This window comes from Protopterus annectens, chromosome 13.part0 (genome assembly GCF_019279795.1).
Source record: "Protopterus annectens isolate FY-2018-M chromosome 13.part0, PAN1.0, whole genome shotgun sequence".
Taxonomy (NCBI): Eukaryota; Metazoa; Chordata; order Ceratodontiformes; family Protopteridae; genus Protopterus; species Protopterus annectens.
The window spans coordinates 1278582041-1278602649 of NC_056747.1; the positions used below are offsets into that span (position 1 = coordinate 1278582041).

Here is a 20609-nt window from a genome sequence, read left to right on the forward strand (position 1 = left end):
AAAACCTAGACTTCTATTAATGAAAGTTATAGTAGACAGACTTCATGTGGGGCAGTGAATACAGCTGGCCTAGACAAAACCTAGACTTCTGTTAATGAAAGTTATAGTAGACAGACTTCATGTGGTGCAGGAATACAGTTGGCCTAGACAAAACCTAGACTTCTATTAATGAAAGTTATAGTAGACAGACTTCATGTGGGGCAGTGAATACAGCTGGCCTAGACAAAACCTAGACTTCTGTTAATGAAAGTTATAGCAGACAGACTTCATGTGGGGCAGTGAATACAGCTGGCCTAGACAAAACCTACACTTCTGTTAATGAAAGTTATAGTAGACAGACTTCATGTGGTGCAGGAATACAGTTGGCCTAGACAAAACCTAGACTTCTGTTAATGAAAGTTATAGCAGACAGACTTCATGTGGGGCAGTGAATACAGCTGGCCTAGACAAAACCTAGACTTCTGTTAATGAAAGTTATAGTAGACAGACTTCATGTGGTGCAGGAATACAGTTGGCCTAGACAAAACCTAGACTTCTGTTAATGAAAGTTATAGTAGACAGACTTCATGTGGTGCAGGAATACAGTTGGCCTAGACAAAACCTAGACTTCTGTTAATGAAAGTTATAGCAGACAGACTTCATGTGGGGCAGTGAATACAGCTGGCCTAGACAAAACCTAGACTTCTGTTAATGAAAGTTATAGTAGACAGACTTCATGTGGTGCAGTGAATACAGCTGGCCTAGACAAAACCTAGACTTCTGTTAATGAAAGTTATAGTAGACAGACTTCATGTGGTGCAGTGAATACAGTTGGCCTAGACAAAACCTAGACTTCTGTTAATGAAAGTTATAGTAGACAGACTTCATGTGGTGCAGTGAATACAGCTGGCCTAGACAAAACCTAGACTTCTGTTAATGAAAGTTATAGTAGACAGACTTCATGTGGTGCAGTGAATACAGCTGGCCTAGACAAAACCTAGACTTCTATTAATGAAAGTTATAGTAGACAGACTTCATGTGGGGCAGTGAATACAGCTGGCCTAGACAAAACCTAGACTTCTATTAATGAAAGTTATAGTAGACAGACTTCATGTGGGGCAGTGAATACAGCTGGCCTAGACAAAACCTAGACTTCTATTCATGAAAGTTATAGTAGACAGACTTCATGTGGTGCAGTGAATACAGCTGGCCTAGACAAAACATAGACTTCTATTAATGAAAGTTATAGTAGACAGACTTCATGTGGTGCAGTGAATACAGCTGGCCTAGACAAAACCTAGACTTCTGTTAATGAAAGTTATAGTAGACAGACTTCATGTGGTGCAGGAATACAGTTGGCCTAGACAAAACCTAGACTTCTATTAATGAAAGTTATAGTAGACAGACTTCATGTGGTGCAGGAATACAGTTGGCCTAGACAAAACCTAGACTTCTATTAATGAAAGTTATAGTAGACAGACTTCATGTGGGGCAGTGAATACAGCTGGCCTAGACAAAACCTAGACTTCTATTAATGAAAGTTATAGTAGACAGACTTCATGTGGTGCAGTGAATACAGCTGGCCTAGACAAAACCTAGACTTCTATTAATGAAAGTTATAGTAGACAGACTTCATGTGGTAAAGTGAATACAGTTGGCCTAGACAAAACCTAGACTTCTATTAATGAAAGTTATAGTAGACAGACTTCATGTGGGGCAGTGAATACAGCTGGCCTAGACAAAACCTAGACTTCTGTTAATGAAAGTTATAGCAGACAGACTTCATGTGGTGCAGTGAATACAGCTGGCCTAGACAAAACCTAGACTTCTCTTAATGAAAGTTATAGTAGACAGACTTCATGTGGTGCAGGAATACAGCTGGCCTAGACAAAAGCTAGACTTCTATTAATGAAAGTTATAGTAGACAGACTTCATGTGGGGCAGTGAATACAGCTGGCCTAGACAAAACCTAGACTTCTATTAATGAAAGTTATAGTAGACAGACTTCATGTGGGGCAGTGAATACAGCTGGCCTAGACAAAACCTAGACTTCTGTTAATGAAAGTTATAGTAGACAGACTTCATGTGGTGCAGGAATACAGTTGGCCTAGACAAAACCTAGACTTCTATTAATGAAAGTTATAGTAGACAGACTTCATGTGGTGCAGGAATACAGTTGGCCTAGACAAAACCTAGACTTCTATTAATGAAAGTTATAGTAGACAGACTTCATGTGGTGCAGTGAATACAGCTGGCCTAGACAAAACCTAGACTTCTATTAATGAAAGTTATAGTAGACAGACTTCATGTGGTGCAGTGAATACAGTTGGCCTAGACAAAACCTAGACTTCTATTAATGAAAGTTATAGCAGACAGACTTCATGTGGGGCAGTGAATACAGTTGGCCTAGACAAAACCTAGACTTCTATTAATGAAAGTTATAGTAGACAGACTTCATGTGGTGCAGTGAATACAGCTGGCCTAGACAAAACCTAGACTTCTATTAATGAAAGTTATAGTAGACAGACTTCATGTGGTGCAGTGAATACAGTTGGCCTAGACAAAACCTAGACTTCTATTCATGAAAGTTATAGTAGACAGACTTCATGTGGTGCAGTGAATACAGTTGGCCTAGACAAAACCTAGACTTCTATTAATGAAAGTTATAGCAGACAGACTTCATGTGGTGCAGGAATACAGTTGGCCTAGACAAAACCTAGACTTCTATTAATGAAAGTTATAGCAGACAGACTTCATGTGGTGCAGTGAATACAGTTGGCCTAGACAAAACCTAGACTTCTATTAATGAAAGTTATAGTAGACAGACTTCATGTGGTGCAGGAATACAGTTGGCCTAGACAAAACCTAGACTTCTGTTAATGAAAGTTATAGTAGACAGACTTCATGTGGGGCAGTGAATACAGCTGGCCTAGACAAAACCTAGACTTCTATTAATGAAAGTTATAGTAGACAGACTTCATGTGGTGCAGTGAATACAGTTGGCCTAGACAAAACCTAGACTTCTGTTAATGAAAGTTATAGTAGACAGACTTCATGTGGTGCAGGAATACAGTTGGCCTAGACAAAACCTAGACTTCTATTAATGAAAGTTATAGTAGACAGACTTCATGTGGTGCAGGAATACAGTTGGCCTAGACAAAACCTAGACTTCTATTAATGAAAGTTATAGTAGACAGACTTCATGTGGGGCAATGAATACAGTTGCCCTAGACAAAACCTAGACTTCTATTAATGAAAGTTATAGTAGACAGACTTCATGTGGGGCAGTGAATACAGTTGCCCTAGACAAAACCTAGACTTCTATTAATGAAAGTTATAGTAGACAGACTTCATGTGGTGCAGGAATACAGTTGGCCTAGACAAAACCTAGACTTCTATTAATGAAAGTTATAGTAGACAGACTTCATGTGGTGCAGGAATACAGTTGGCCTAGACAAAACCTAGACTTCTATTAATGAAAGTTATAGTAGACAGACTTCATGTGGTGCAGTGAATACAGTTGGCCTAGACAAAACCTAGACTTCTATTAATGAAAGTTATAGTAGACAGACTTCATGTGGTGCAGGAATACAGTTGGCCTAGACAAAACCTAGACTTCTATTAATGAAAGTTATAGTAGACAGACTTCATGTGGTGCAGGAATACAGTTGGCCTAGACAAAACCTAGACTTCTATTAATGAAAGTTATAGTAGACAGACTTCATGTGGTGCAGTGAATACAGCTGGCCTAGACAAAATCTAGACTTCTGTTAATGAAAGTTATAGTAGACAGACTTCATGTGGTGCAGGAATACAGTTGGCCTAGACAAAACCTAGACTTCTGTTAATGAAAGTTATAGTAGACAGACTTCATGTGGTGCAGGAATACAGTTGGCCTAGACAAAACCTAGACTTCTGTTAATGAAAGTTATAGTAGACAGACTTCATGTGGTGCAGGAATACAGTTGGCCTAGACAAAACCTAGACTTCTATTAATGAAAGTTATAGTAGACAGACTTCATGTGGTGCAGGTATACAGTTGGCCTAGACAAAACCTAGACTTCTATTAATGAAAGTTATAGTAGACAGACTTCATGTGGTGCAGTGAATACAGTTGGCCTAGACAAAACCTAGACTTCTATTAATGAAAGTTATAGTAGACAGACTTCATGTGGTGCAGTGAATACAGTTGGCCTAGACAAAACCTAGACTTCTGTTAATGAAAGTTATAGTAGACAGACTTCATGTGGTGCAGTGGATACAGTTGGCCTAGATAGGGAACACCGTTTTGACTGCAGGTAAAAGATGCACCACAATCACATAAATGGATGTAAATGTGAATCGACTGGGATGGAGGGAGAACCCTTAACCACTTTGGTAAGTAGAGGTCACATTTTAGAAGACTGGAAGGGCTTTGAGTGTTGTCATTGCAAAAGTCAGTTCCTTTGTATGCTGTAAGTAGCATTTAAAGATCTATGAAAATGGAGTTGGAAGTTAAAACCTGAGATTATGGTTTGTATTGCAATTTTGTAAAAAAAAAAAAAACTAGGTTTAGCTAAGTTGTTCTCATAGGGTAAGAGGGAAAGATAAAGTGTAAAATGTGTCATAGTTGTAGTTTTTGTGCATATAAATTAATGGTTTAGAAACTGAAAACTATGGTCCTTCATTTGTCCCTGATACTGGTTAACAACATGGATTTGTCAAGAAGTAACAGTTGTGAGGTGTCTTTGGGTAAGTAAACTGAAAAAGGAGGAAGTACAGATTTAGAGTATTGACAGAAAAAATCCACATGGCAGAATGTATTTACTTGCTAACATTTGTCTGAAACCCAAATGTTTAGATGCTGGCTTGGTGGTTAAGGAATCTGATTCACACCTCCAGAGAATATGGTTCAGTCTTGACTTTTGGTCACTGTCTGCATGAAGATTACATGTTCTCACTGTGTATTTGTGGGTTTTCTTTGGGTGTCCTGGTTTCCTGTCAAAAAAACATGCTGGTTTATTGACAACTCAATTTGGCTAGGGTGTGTGTCTGTATATGTATCAATATTTAGTTATGTATTTGTATGTGTATGTACATTTATATTTGTGTTTGTGTGTATGTATGCATCCTACTAAACTTGAAATTATGCCATTGCATTGACCACACGTAGTCTTAGTCTCTCTCACTGTGTAACCTGTTGTATCTCCTAACTTTTTTTCTCTGTTAGTAACTTCTGCTTAAACTCCTCTCTTAAACCCTCAGCTCGACTACTATAGCCTCCTCCCATTTTCTACACTATTTACCCCCCACTTCCTATCATTGTCTATACATTGTCCTTTTAAACGATTCTTTTTGTTTTTACCCTCGTAGTAAATTTTAGTCCATTACTATCAATGCAACCCTTAATGTTCATCATTTTTTTCTTTTGTTTTTCTCTTTATAATTAATTTCGTATTTGCAGTGTTTTTAATAGTTTTTGTCCTGTATATTTATCTTTGCTTATGTTTGCTTGGGCTCTTTCCCCTTGGGTCTCCACTGAAAATGGGTTGCTTACTATCAATGCAATGCAAATAGTTAATAACTTTTTATTTTTTATAATTATTTTGTATTGTGATATTTAATTGTATATTGTCACTTTATTTTTATTTATATTTGCTAGGGCTTTTCCTCTCGGGTCTCCACTGAAAATGGGTTTGTTTGCAAACTCAGTTGGACTAACCTGGTTAACAAATGTGAAATTGTGTGTTTGTGTGTGTGTCTGTATCTAAATATATATATATATATATATATATATATATATATATATATATATATATATATGTGTGTGTGTGTGTGTGTATATATATAATATATATATATATATATATATATATATAATGTGTGTGTGTGTGTGAGTGTTTATATACAATGGATATATAAAGTTTGCACACCCCTGTTAAAATTCTAGTTTTTTGTGATATAAAAAATGGGACAACAAAAAATCATTTCAAAACTTTTCCCACCTTTAATGTGACCTATTAACTGTATAATTCAATTGAAAAGCAAACCAATCTCTTAGGGGAAAAATATAAAAAATAAAAAACGTACAATATGCTGGTTGCATAAGTGTGCACACCCTTAAACTAATACTTTGTTGTGCATGCACACCCTTAAACTAATAGTTTATTAAGGCACGTTTTGATTTAATTACAGCATTCAGCCTTCTTGGGTAGGAGTCTGTCAGCATGGCACATCTTGACTTGGTAATATTTGCCCACTCTTTTTTGCAAAAACACTTCAAATCTGTCAGATCCAGGGGGCATCTCTTGTGCACAGCCCTCTTCAGGTCACCCCACAGATTTTCTGTTGGATTTAGGTCTGAGCTCTGGCTGGGCTTTTCCAAAAATTTAATTTTCTTCTGGTGAAGCTATTCTTTTGTTGATTTGGATGTATGCTTGGGTTTATTGTGGTGTTGAAAGATGAAATTCCTCTTCATCTTTCTAACAGATGCCTGAAGGTTTTGGGCTAAAAGTGACTGGTATTTGGAACTGTTTATAATTCCCTCCACCTTGAGTAAAGCCCCCAGTTCCAGCTGAAGAAAAGCAACCCCAAAGCATGACACTGCCACCACCATGCTTCACTGTGGGGATGGTGTTCTTTTGGTGATGTGAAGTGTTTGTTTTTGAGCCAAATTTACCTTTTGGAATTGTGGCCAAAAAGTTCAACCTTGGTCTCATCAGATCATAACACATTTTCCCACATGCTTTTGGAAGACTTGATGTATTGTTTTGCAAATTGCCAGCCTGGATGTTTTTCTGTGTAAGAAAAGGCTTCTGTTTTGCAACCCTACCCCATAGTCCAGATGTATGGAGAATATGAGAGATTGTTGTCACATGTAGTAAACAACCAGTAATTGCCAGAAATTCCTGCATCTCCTTCAGTGTTGCTGTAGGTCTTTTGGCAGCCTCCCTGACCAGTTTTCATCCTGTCTATTCATCAGTTTTGGAGGGACGTCCAGTTCTTTGCAACATCATTGTTGTCCCATATTTTCTCCACTTTTTGATGACTGTCTTCACTGTCTTCCATGGTATATCCAATGCTGTGGAAATTTTTTGTACCCTTCTCCTGACTGATACCTTTCAACAAGGAGATTGCTTTGATAGCTCTCTGTGAACCATGGCTTTTGCTGTAGCAGGTAACTGAATAAATGTCAGGAAAATCCTACTAGGACAGCTGAACTTTATTTGGGGTTAATCAGAGTCTCTTTAATTGATGGCAGGTGTGTACCCAAGAAGACTGAATGTTGTAATTAAATCAAAAGGTGCTTCAACAAAGTATTAGTTTAATGGTGTGCACACACAACAAAGTGTTCATTTAAGAGTGTGCACACTTATGCAACCAGCGTATTGTACCTTTTTTATTTTTTATATTTTTTTCCCCTAATAGATTTGTTTGTTTTTCAATTGAATTGTACACGTTATAGGTCAAATTAAAGGTGGGAAAAGTTTTGAAATGATTTACTGTGGTCTCATTTTTTTATATCACAAAAACCTAGCATTTTAACAGGAGTGTGTAAACGTTTTATATCCACTGTATGTGTGTGTGTGTGTATATATAGATGGATATATGTGTATCTGCGTATATATATATATATATATATATATAAGTATGCACTTACACACACACACACACACACACACAGTCCAGCAGCTGGTGCAGACAGTTAAGGATCTGAGCCATTAACAAACTGCTTTGCTGTAGTCAGCGGTACAGGATTTGAATGCTTCCACCTGTGTGATGCTGAACAAATCCCTTAACTAGACCTTGACCGTGCTCCCAATGTCCAGTGAGCTTACCTGATTAACAAATGAATAAAAAGAGATGTACACACACACACACACACACACATACACATATATACACACACACACACACACACACACACACACACACACACACACACACACACACATATATATACACACACACACACACACACACACACACACACACACACACACACACACACATATACACACACACACACACATACACACACACACACACACACACACACACACATATACACACACACACACACACACACACACACACACACACACACACACACACACACACACACACACACACACATATACACACTCACACACACACACACACACACACACACACACACACACACACACACACACACACACACACACACACACACACACACACACACACACATATACACACACACACACACACACACACACACACACATATATACACACACACACACACACACACACACATACACACACACACACACACACACACACACACACACACACACACACACACACACACATATACACACACACACACACACACACACACACATATATACACACACACACACACACACACACACACATATATACACACACACACACATATATACACACACACACACATACACACACACACACACATATACACACACACACACACACACACACACACACACACACACACACACACACACACACACACACACACACACACACACACGCACACACACACATGTATATGTATAGCTACACATACTGTTTTACTCTTGCTTTTGTGGCCCAGGTAATGACTGAAAAGGGTTCACAGTGACCAGTTAACTTACTGGTTAACAAATGAATAAATTAAAAAGTTTCAGCATAGCAAAAAGACTGTTTATTTCTTATGCAAATATGCTAAGGCTTCTAGTTGCTGGTCTGCACCTTTTGCTTATAGAACTGCATTATTTTTTTTTAAGTCAGGCTTTTTCCACTTCAGTATGTTGCCTTTGTATATTTCTTGCAGATAATTTTATGTGGTCTGTGTCTGAGTTTATTCCCATGTATACCCACAGCCATTGTATATCTGCAGAGATAATGGGAAACTTGAAATGCATCCCTGGTTTTGCACCTATGTCTCTGATGCAAACCGGTAACCTGTAAATGGTTCATCTCCCAGACCCATGGTTACACTTATCAAGGGTATCAGAACTTGTCAGAGATTTGGTATGCATGGCTAGGCTTAAAAAGGCCCTTGTGGTCATTAGCCTAGTAAACACCTATGAACCTAAAATAGATCAAAAAGTGGTATTGCTGCTTAACATATGATAGCTCAGTGTTCATTGCTGTTACTAGAGCTTTTCTGTTTTTAAAATGAAATTACATTAATGAGTTGTGTTTCTTGATTTTGACATCACAGTTTCTTTACAGGTTGACCCTTGACTCTGTTGGGTTGGGGTTGAATACCACAATTCTGACATCTTTCATTGAGTGGGCTAGGTTATTAAGTAGTTTATGCCTGGTCTTGCCTATATTCCTATTGTCAGAGTCCAGTCCTGTGTAACAGCCTTTAGAGTATGTTTTCATGTCTTTATGCCTATGTGATTGATTAGTAATTTTGTGATCTGCATCTCTTAAATGTTTTATCTAATGTTGTCATTTTCATTCATTCCTCATCTGATGGATCTCGGATCTGACCTCTGATCTGTCTGAGCCGCTTTCACTAAATTGACATTTCAACTCTCGAGGTCCTCCCTTACCCACAATGCTCCTCTAACCTAACATAACTCAAATCTTGTTTGCTGCCATATCACTCAGACACAGATCTTCTTCTGTCAAGTCTTAGAGTGAACCTTTTCAGTATTTTGCAGTTGTAAGTTTGTTCTTTTTAAATTAATTATATATCTAAATCGCTCTTTCACTCTCTGTCCCTTCTTCCCATAAGTTTTCAAGTTCTGAGCTTTTCACCTCTGTATTCCACCAGGACAGCCTATGCAGTCGAGCCTCTATTCAGTCCCTATGGAATCCCCTGCCACTCCTGATACCTCACCAGACTGTCCCACTGATGAGGTCCCTAACAAGAGGACATGTAACAGGAGACACCTGGATTTCCCTCAGGAATCTCTTACTGAAGACACTGTTTTTGATTAAGGCGAAGGATCCCCCAGATCTCCACTTCAGGATATTTCCTTTGGAGAAATACTGGAAATTTTAAAGCAAAAATGTGGATGGTTTTCTGAACTCCCTTCTCAGGAGGAGTCAGAGTTCCTAGGGGCCTTCGGGTCAGGTTCAGCTACATCTTGGGTGACCCCCTCCGGCTGATGAGCTAGTAGATCTGGCCTTACTCCGTGCATGGAAGGAACTGGATACTGTAGAGCCATTTCCCAAGTGACCGGATACATTTTTAGCCCCCTCAAAAGACAAAGCATACTGAAGTAAAGGGGACCCAGTAGGTGCTGTGGTTGTAGCACAGAGCAGAGCACTTCTGTCCATCCTTTAACAGGGAGTCTAAGGCCTTGGACAGATTTGGGAAGCATGTCTACACCTCAGCGATATTTGCCTGAGGTAATTAAATTAATTGGCACATTTCACCAGATTGCAAAGAGATTTGATAAAAGAACTTTCCAAATCTTTTTCTGGGTCCATGTCCTTGGAGGACCATAATAAGGTTTCTTCACAAATGGCCACCCTTCAGTCTATATCTAATGCGTCCATGAGATTGATTTCCCGTGCTGCAGAGGGCACCTCAAGGGCCGCAGGTTCAGGTATAGTCGTCAGAAGACATGCCCGGATGCACTTGTGTGATTTTGTGGAGTTTAATTCTTTGTTCTTTAACGCTGTGTTTGGTGGATCTTCACTATTCAGCCCAAAAGTGAAGAAAATGTTCTCCAGAAGTGAGCAGGAAGGACATGCCTTGTCTGACATTGGAATCCATTTCTACCAGTCACGACATCAACAAGGAGGTAGAAAAATGTGATTTCATAAATCCCAGGGTCCTTTCCAAGACACACAAATCTCTAACAGAAGACACTGACCTCATGGCAGATGTGGCCCGCAAAACCAGGGATGTTCTTTGTGTTTCACTGTTGCAGTCATCACACTTTGGTTATCTATCTGCAGGTAGCACTCAGTCAGCCCGAATACCAGAGACTTAGTATTTCTGCATCAGTTGCTGTCGCTCCAGGACTGTCGTCAGGGGTATAAAAACAGGCAGCCAACACCATTACATCAGTCTTTCTTGCCAAGGAGCCCGAAGCAGAAGCAGTTTGCAAGTGCCGGTCGGCCGCTACCTGAATTTTCGTTTACGAATTGAATAATCCTGAAGTCTTCTAAAGCTAAGTACCCCGTTGGGGATCCTTTCTTCTTGCTCTAACCAATGTCAGAAAAAGTTAACAATTGTCTTGCCTGTGGAAAGCAAATACCACACAGAGATTTTCATTCGTACTGCGTCACCTGTTTAGGTCCAGACCATGACGTACCTCGCTGTCGGTTTTGTGCCTTGTTTAACGCCTGAACCATTTATTGTCAGGCTCTCATTGTCACTAAATTCTTTCACTGTCGATCTCTGTATTCCGAAATGGCTTCGGTAAGCCATCCAACTACCGATATTTTGAAAAAAACAGAAGGATAAAGGCAGGGAGACCGCATAGGTCCAAAGCTGCCGATGATGCTTCTGTTAAGCTAGTTGCCAGTTCACCGGTACTCAGTGAGGTGCCTTCGCAGCCCCTGATGCCCGCTTCTATGGATTTGCAGGCCTCTACCGAGACCCATTCAGAGTGCGGTACACAGTGAGACTCTTCGACTATGGAACCAGCGGATGTCTCTACCTTGGATGGGTTCCGGAGCAGCTGTGCAGGCACCGGCTTCTGAGGCAGTTCTTCGCTCTACCGATGTTCGACTCAAACCAACGACTTCTTTTTTTATCTAAAACTACAGAGTTTCTTAGGCCAAGAGTACACGCTACGCCTAGAAAACCGACGACCAAAGCGCATGCACCTGCTCCCATGCCATAACAGCAAATGCTTAGAATGGCAGAAGACCTTAATACCCTGATTAGGGGAAGTCAGCCTTCCCCTGCTAAGAGGAAAAGAGACCAGTCACTTGCAGCTTCAACAGACCAGGAGACCGATGACTCTGAGGTATCTGATTATGAAGACATGCCCTTATCTGCTTATGAGGATTCAGATGCAGAGGAATCCATTCCCTCTGCCTCCCCTCCAGATGATTTTTCTTTTGGTGAAACTTTACATACTTTAAGAGAGCATTTCCACTGGGATTGCCAAGACTATTCTCATTCCAAAAAGAGATTCAGAGAATTTCTAGATTTGCCACAGCACAGGGCTTTAGCAATACCCCCTGTCCTGGAAGTTGTTGATGATGTTTTCATGGAATCCAGTCTTACTCCTGATACTTTACCTCCTGCCCCTAGGAAACCAGACAGGTACTACAGAGTACCTGACACTCGCACATTTCTTTTCAAGAATCCTATTGCTGACCCAGAGATTATTTCCCAAGGCCCTAAAGGTTTTCAAGGCAACTACAGCCAAGAATCCCACCCCTTCAGACAGGGATTCCAGAGCTTTGGACAGATGGAGTAAGAAGGTATATATCTCTGCAACTCGTGCTATTAGGGCATTGAATTGTCAGTTTCACATGCTGAAGTACCAGCAACACATTATGGAACAAAAAGTGGCAACCTTTACCGACTGTGCAGAAAATAAAGAATTGCAGTAGCTTATGCACTCTGCAAGCCAAGTCAGCAAATATACTTTGCAGTGTGGCTTTGATGCCCTAGAAGCATCTTGCCGGGCAGCAGTCACTGGTTCTGTACTGAGAAGACATGCTTGGCTCAAGGAGCAGACCATGTCAAATCAGTTATTAAACGCTCCTTTGAACAAGGACAGTTTGTTTGGCACCAAAGCAGAAGAGGTTTGTAAAAAGATGGAAGAAAAGGCTAAGTCTATGCAGACTGGTTAAAGAATTCTTACAAGTGTAGCCCCCTAGATTCAGTAGGCATTGCCCTTCCAAACACTGGTCCTTTCCAGCCCCCTCCAGGCCATCTCAAGCCAGACCCAGAGGAAGCAGACCACCCAGACTATAGTCTCAGTGTATGCAGAGATCTAAGCAGTGGAGTGCCCCCACCCCCAGAGCAGGGAGTGGTAAGCCACCTCCTTACGGAAAAAACTCAGTGACTTCTCTACTCCACTCCCCACCCCTACCTAATTGCTTCTGTCCCTAGGAGGAAAACTTGCCCTTCATGCAAAAAACTGGATGTCCATCACACAAGACTAATGGGTCCTCAACATTGTATCCCAGGGGTACAAATTGTACTTCCACTCACTGCCCAGGGTCCCCAGATCTTCCTCCAAACCAGTGGACAGAGGCTCAAAGACAAGTTATTTCCCCTGCTCTCCATCAGAGCTATTCAGCTGATATCAGTGGAACAGATAGGTCAAGGATTTTATTCCAGACTGTTCCTGGTACCCAGAAAAGAGGACTCTTGGAGCCCAGTCCTGGATCTTTCAACTCTCAACACCTTCCTGGTGGTACCAAAATTCAGAATGCTTACCCTGCAGCAGCTAGCCAAGGATGCCTGGTTAGTCACCCTAGACTTAAAAGAAGCCTATCTGCACATCCCAATAAGGGAGTCATGCAGGAAGTATCTGCATTTCAGGGCCAGATCTATGCATGATCAGTTTTCTGCACTTCCCTTTAGCTTATCTACTGCGCCCAGAGTATTCACAAAATGCCTGGCTCCAGCCATTGCATACCGCAGGCAGAGAAATATCCAAATTTACCCATACTTGGACGACTGCCTGATTCAGGTGGACAGTCAGGAATTGCTGTTGCAGCACCTGACATTTGTGAAAAACCTTCTCACTTCCTTGGGATACACCATCAGCAAAAATAAATCAAAACTGGCACTCAGTCAAAAGATTGCATTCCTGGTAGCAAGCTTGGACACAACATCCCAGATGGCATTCCTCACTTCAGAAATACAAGTCTATCTAACAGCCTACTTCAAACAAATGGCCACCAGAACCCAGCTATCTGCAAGAAAAATACTGCAGGCCCTGGGGTTCATGGCCTCATGTATACTGCTAATTCCATATGCAAGACTGCATACGAGGAAACTTCAATGGTACTTAAAAAGTCTTTGCTGCCAACATTCTCAGGACCTGGAAACAGTCATTCCTATCATACCCTGTCTAAGGACAGAGTTCCTTTGGTGGGCAGAAGTATGCAACCACAACAAGGGACTGCCCTTTACTCAACTTCATGACACCCAGTCCCTAACTACAGACTCATCAGACTATGCCTGGGGAGCACACATGGATGACAAATGCATTCAGGGCCACTGGAGCCAAAGTCAAATTCATCTGCACATCAACCAGAAAGAGATGCTAGCTGTGCAGAATGCCCTGACAGCTTTCAGATCCCTACTCTTTCCAGGACAACTTCTAATAAAAACAGACAACATCACAGTTATGTGGTACATCAACAAGCGGGGGGAACCCACTCTTACCCACTCTGCAGGTTAGCCATGGCCCTGTAGAACATGGCCTTGGACATGCAAGTCCATCTGCAAGCTCAATTCCTACCAGGCAAACAATGCTCACTGGCAGACTACTTAAGCAGAAATCTCCTAGACCTACACAGGTGGCAATTGGAGCCCATCACCTTCAACATGCTGATTCAGAAATGGGGGACCCCAGAGGTTGATCTTTATGCCTCTCCCTACAACCACCAGCTCAGCAAATTCTGCACCAGGAACCCCCACAGCAGGGCCTGGAAAGTCGATGCCCTATCTTTTCAGTGGGTAAATCTCTCAATCTATGCCTTTCCCCCTCTGCCCCTCCCCTCAAGAGTATTATTCAAGATAAGACAGGACAGACCAAGGACAGTTCTGATTGCCCCAGACTGGCCATGCTAGCACTGGTACCAACTCCTGCACAGCCTGTCACCGGTGCCACCCTGGCACCTACACCAGAACCCAACCCTGCTCTCAGCAGGAGGGACAGATTTTGCATCCGCAACTGCAAACCTTAAATCTTGCTGCCTGGCTTATTCCTTGAATTCTTCCCCAGCAACCCTAAGCAAACAGGTGTTGAACATCATTCTTGAAGCCAGAAGACCCAGTACAAGAAAATCCTATGCTGATAGGTGGAAAAGTACTGCTCCTGGACTCGATCTAAAGGTGAGGATACAACTCTGCCCTCCCTGCTTCTAATCGTGGATTACTTAGCAGATCTACTCCACAAAGGCCTGTCTTTCTCCTCCATTAAGATACGTGCCTCAGCCATTTTGGCTCATTACAACACTGAACCACCTCTCTTCTCACACCCTCTTCTCAAACAGCTCCTGAGAGGGGCAAACAACTTGAGGCTGCCAAGGAGAGTACCCACCCCTGCTTGGGACCTTAGTGTTGTACTGGAAAAGCTCACGCTTCCCCCCTTTGAACCTGCAGCGTCAGCAGAGTAAACATTCCTCTCTTGGAAAACAGCCTTGCTTCTGGCCATCACTTCAGCTAGAAGAGTGTCTTGACCTACAAGCACTTATGGCTGTGGAACCCTTCATTACTACGCTTCCCCCCTTTGAACCTGCAGCGTCAGCAGAGTAAACATTCCTCTCTTGGAAAACAGCCTTGCTTCTGGCCATCACTTCAGCTAGAAGAGTGTCTTGACCTACAAGCACTTATGGCTGTGGAACCCTTCATTACTTTCCATGCTGACAGGGTTTCCCTCAGGACTAACCCTTCCTTTATGCCTAAAGTGGTGTCCAGTGTGGCTCTCAACCAATCCATCCATTTGCCAACTTTCTTCCCTAATTCTTAGAATAAAGGGGGAAAGGATCCTGCACTCCCTGGATGTGCACAGACAGCTCAGATTCTACTTTGATAGGACTAAGCCCTTCAGAAAATCTGACCAGTTACTAGTCAACTTTGCAAAAGGGTCAGAGGGCAAGGCCATTTCAAAACAAGCAATGTCCAAATGGATAGCACACTGCATCCATTTGGCTACAAGCACCATGGGAAACCAGCCCTTCAGGGGATCAGAACACATTCCACTAGGGCAACATCTACTTCTGCAGCATTTCTCAGGGGTGTCCCTACCAGGGACATCCTGGAAGCTGCTACCTGGAGTTCTGTACACACCTTCACCAAGCATTGCCACCTGCCTATCCTTTCCAAATCCAGGGCAGGTTTTGCATCAGCAGTCCTGCAAGGCATACCGACCAGACCGAACTCTTCTTGACTGCCTCCACCCTTCTTCAGCTTTGGGAATCCACCCAAGTGTGATGACTGCAACAGTGAAACACGAAGAACATAGTACAGTTGTGTACACTTACTGTAAGTGTAGATGTTCGAGTGTATTCACTGTTGCAGTCCTGGTTTCTCTCCATCCAGCCCCTGGTTTCTCTCCCTCTCTCTTCTCTATGGATATTACTCAACCCTTTCTGGTGTTTTGGTATTGGTATTTGCGTATTACTGGTGGTAGTTTCCCCACCATAACGTAGCTCCCTATTTGGGGGGCTCCTGAAATTTGGGGCAAGAAAAACTGGTGTAATGGCGTTGGCTGCCTGGTTTTATACCCCTGGCGACCTGACATCAGTCCTGGAGTGACAGCAACCGACGCAGAAATACTAAGTCTCTGGTATTCGGGCCGACTGAGGACTACCTGCAGGCAGATAAGTGTGATGACTGCAACAGTGAATACACTCAAACATCTGCATTTATGGTAAATGTACACAACTGAACTTTTCATGAACTCCTTCTCAGATAAACCTGGTCAGCACTCTGGAAAGGTTACCCAGCTGCTTTTCTCTGGATACAGTTGGGGAGGCACTTGTCTCTGCACCTAGAAGCCTGGGTGTCCATCACAACCGATTCCTGGGTGAATGTCCAGAGGCTAATTCATACTATTTTCTCAGTCACCCCATAAAAATGAGGACGGTCACTGATGTTCCACCAAAACAGTGGTAAGCAGCAGCTCTAGAAGTAAGAAAACTGCTAGAAAAAGATTCGTCCAAAAAGTCTCCTAGAAAGAATCCAAAATTTACTCAAGATTTTTTTTAGTGTTAAAGAAGGCAGGGGACATGAGACCCATTCTGGACCTCAGCAAACTAAACCTATACATTAAATACTCAAAGTTCCAGATGGTCACTATTTGGTCCATTCTACCACTGTTGCAAAAGGACAGTTGGATGTAGTCGATAGATCGTCCGGTTGCGTTCTGTCACATCAAAATGAACAGGTGCTGCAGAAGATATCTGTGCTTCCAGCTGGGATACAGTCATTACCAATTCAGAGCACTGTCCTTTGGTCTCACCACAGCCCCCAGGGTGTTTACCAAAGGCATGGCAGTGGTAGCAGCTTCCATAAGACTGTTAGGATTCTGGGTGTTTCCATATCTAAATGAATGGTTCCTGACTGTTCCGACCAGGCATCTACTGTTCCAAGCAAGGGACTACCTGCTCCAGTTGTGCTACCATATGGGCATCGCAGTCAGTTACAGCAAATCGTATGTCATTCGTACACAGAACCTAGAGTTCATAGGTGCTTGTCTAGACACTATCAGATAGCGTCTCTACATCCAAGGAGAGTAAAGTCCCTCCGATCCCAGGTAAAGGAAGTGATCTCTTATTCTCCCTCAGCACATCTAGTTTTGCAGGCCTTAGAGACAGTGGCAACAGTGACAAATCTAGTCCACTGGCCAGATATCATATGTGGTTTCTATAGTGGACCACATCATTTCAAGTTGTCTGTTTGTCAACAGCCCTTATGCACTCCAGTCAGGATTACACAAATTTGCAAGGAACTCCTCCTGTGATGTATCCATTTGAACAAAATTTCTCTGGACTGCCTTTTGTTTTACCTCTCCCAGTGGCCACAGTGACCATGGATGCCTCCCATCTGGGATGGAGGGCATTTCTTGGGAAGGACAAGCCATTTTGCATATCAGTGTCCTGGAGAAGAGCGCTGTCCTCCTAGCATTGCAAGCTTTCCAATGTGCTCTCCCCTGTGGGTCAGTTGCAATCCAGTCAGACAAGTATGTCTGTGGTCTGGTATATCAACAAATGGCGGGGACCAGGTCCTATACTTTTTGTCATGAGGCAATGTGAGTGTGGCGATGGGCAATCTCTTCTGGTCTCTTTCTCATTGCAACACGTGTCCCAGGGAAATCCGTTGTGCTTGCAGACAAGCTAAACTAGTTCATTCCGATGCCTCACAAGTGGTCTCTTAATGTCAAAGTGCCAGAATTTTCCATTGGTGGGGGCAGCCAAGTTGTAATCTCTTCGCTCTTTCTGTGGGGGAGTCATCAAGAGATGCTGTAGTCCACAACTGGCCCCTGGTTTCCTGTATGCTTATCCTCCACAATCTACTTCCCAAGTTTCTGCAGAAAGCCTACCAGTTAAAGGGCTCAGTAGTCCTCATTGCATCTTTTTGGCCTCGTCAAATCTGATTTCCTTTCTGTGTCCTTATCTTCTGTATCTGCCTTGGATACTGGACCCCAGTCCAGACCTCCTGTCTCATCCTACGGGCATAGTTCATCCAGAAATATCAGGCCTCAAGCTGACCGCATGATTTCTCCAGTTCCAGTAATGGTTAGACAACCCCGGCTTTCTTTCCTGATCTGACGTATCATTTTGCCTTCTTAAAAGGCTTCCACTAGGAAGGTTTACAGAAATAAATGAAACATTTATTTCTATTCAGACCCCCAGAGAGATTTGGATCCTTTTTCTCCCCCCAGCTTCCGCATTCCTAGATTTTTTAGTATCACTCTTCCAAGAGGAGGCCAGTTTTTCTTCTATCAAAGTTCATCTAACAGCTATATCTAATTTTCATTTTGGCGAAAACCATACATCTTTGGCTTCTTCTAAGTTGTGCAAGACCTTTTTGAAAAGCACCTTTTTAATTAGGCCTCTAGTGAAAGACTGTACTCCTTTTTGGGACTTGTCTATTTTACTTCAAATTTTGACTCAAAGCCCATTTGAACCTTCTGCCAAATCAGACTTAAATTTTTTGTCCTGGAAGACCCTTTTCCTAGTCACGATTCCATCAACTAGATTCTTAAAAGCATCTGTACCTAGTCTTTCATAAAAACAGTGTGTCTTTATATACTAACTCTTCCTTTCTACTGATGTGGCTTCTGAGTCTAACATTAATCAGATCATCCACTTCCTGGTTTTCTTCCCAAAATTTGCCAATAAAGGTGAATATATTTTGCATCTTTTGGGCATTTGCAAACAGCTTAATTTTTATCTTCATTGAACCAAAGATTTCAGAAAGTCTGACAAATTTGTCTACTTGTCTTGTAACAAATTGGGCATGGCAGTTTCCAAAGTGACTTTAACCAAATGGTTGACTGATTGCATGTCCTTTGTCAGTAAACAGAGTGGTTTGTCTTTCCTAATCATATGTGGTTTCTATAGAGCACATTCATTGAAGTCTGTGGCGACTTCTTCAGCCTTTTGGTCAAGAGTTTCGATAGATATTTGTGCAGCTGCCACTTGGACCAGTGCTCATACCTTTATTGCTCATTACAAATGGATTTGATTTCTAGGAACAGGGTAGCCTTTGGCTCAGCAGTACTCTGAAATATCCTTCCATGAGGACCACCATGAGGTTCATGTAGCTAGGAACTCTTGTCCCTTCAGTTGAAGAATGAAAATGACAACATCAAATAAAAAAAAGTTATGTGCTCACCATAACAATGGTTCTGTGTTGTCCATTTTCATTCTTCCTCAACTTCCCACCCTCCTAACCCCCTCCCTCCCTTTCTTCCTGGAGGACACCTATGTTTTTTTTTTGGGGGGGGGGGTCATCATTCCTTGTTTGGGCTCCAGTTTTATCTCTACTGTTTCTTCTCAAGCTATTATGTATAGAATAAACTTATTTCTGGGGGCATCAAACTTGATCTGAGGTATATTAAGTTGGTTGGGCATGATGGATATGGGAGGAGCTCCAGAGTTGGCTCCATGAATCTAGTGAAAGTGACCAAGCTAGATCTGAAGAAGATGAAAATGGACAACACAGATCCATCATTATGGTGAGTATATAACTTTTGTTTTTGCCTGTAGCTGGAATACAACCTGAACAAGAAAGAGAAAAAGAGAAAGAAGGAGAAGAAGAAAAAACACAAGAAATCCCGCCATCACAGTTCAAGCACTGAGGAGTCTAGTAGCGGAGATGAGCGATGTCGAGAAAAGTAAGAACTTATTGATACAGCAGTTCAGTTTAGTATGTATTTTCATGCGAGAGAGAAAAAATACAGACATAATTTTGCAAGCTTCTTTTTTCCCACAAAATGAGTCATGATTTATTATGATAATGTATAGCACAGGATTCCATCACTGCATCTAGAAAATTTCTCCAGTGAGACATACAGTATATTTGCTAAAGATGCACACCTCTTTCTCGTTCATTTTCTATGTATGGTAGGAAATGTAATATCTGTAGTAATGTGGTTTTCAACTCAAAAAATGAGCTGTTGGTGCTACTCTACTGGCATAGAGGAGTAGAGCTCTAATTATGGCCCAGGTAACCTAGGTTCAGTTGGAGGCTTGGGCAACTAAAAGAGCAGCTAGGAGGATGGGCATGCCTGTCCTGGGGTGGGTGGCCATTTATCAGTGAGTCTTCTTAAGGGAAGACATTGTCCAAAGAGGAGTGTTGCTCTCGGATGTAGTCAACGAGTGTAGGAGGCAGGGAAGAGAAGTAGGTACATGTATAAAAAGGACACCCTGCAGACAAATGCAAAGATGGCCGAGCCCCTAGGATGCCCTCAAGAACCATGACTGGCCCCAGCAGCACCAAAATAAGTCATGGAGGGTTGGAGA

The 20609-nt window shown here is 42.0% G+C and overlaps 1 protein-coding gene across 2 annotated transcripts in view; it reads left to right on the forward strand.

The window, feature by feature from the left end:
• CWC25 (CWC25 spliceosome associated protein homolog) overlaps positions 1-20609 on the forward strand; it is a 564446-nt gene that overhangs the window by 131285 nt on the left and 412552 nt on the right. For both annotated transcript variants that reach the window (XM_044055290.1, XM_044055291.1), the window contains one exon: positions 19854-19981. In XM_044055290.1, coding sequence (XP_043911225.1) covers positions 19854-19981 — 128 coding nt within the window. The remainder of the gene's footprint in view (positions 1-19853; positions 19982-20609) is intronic.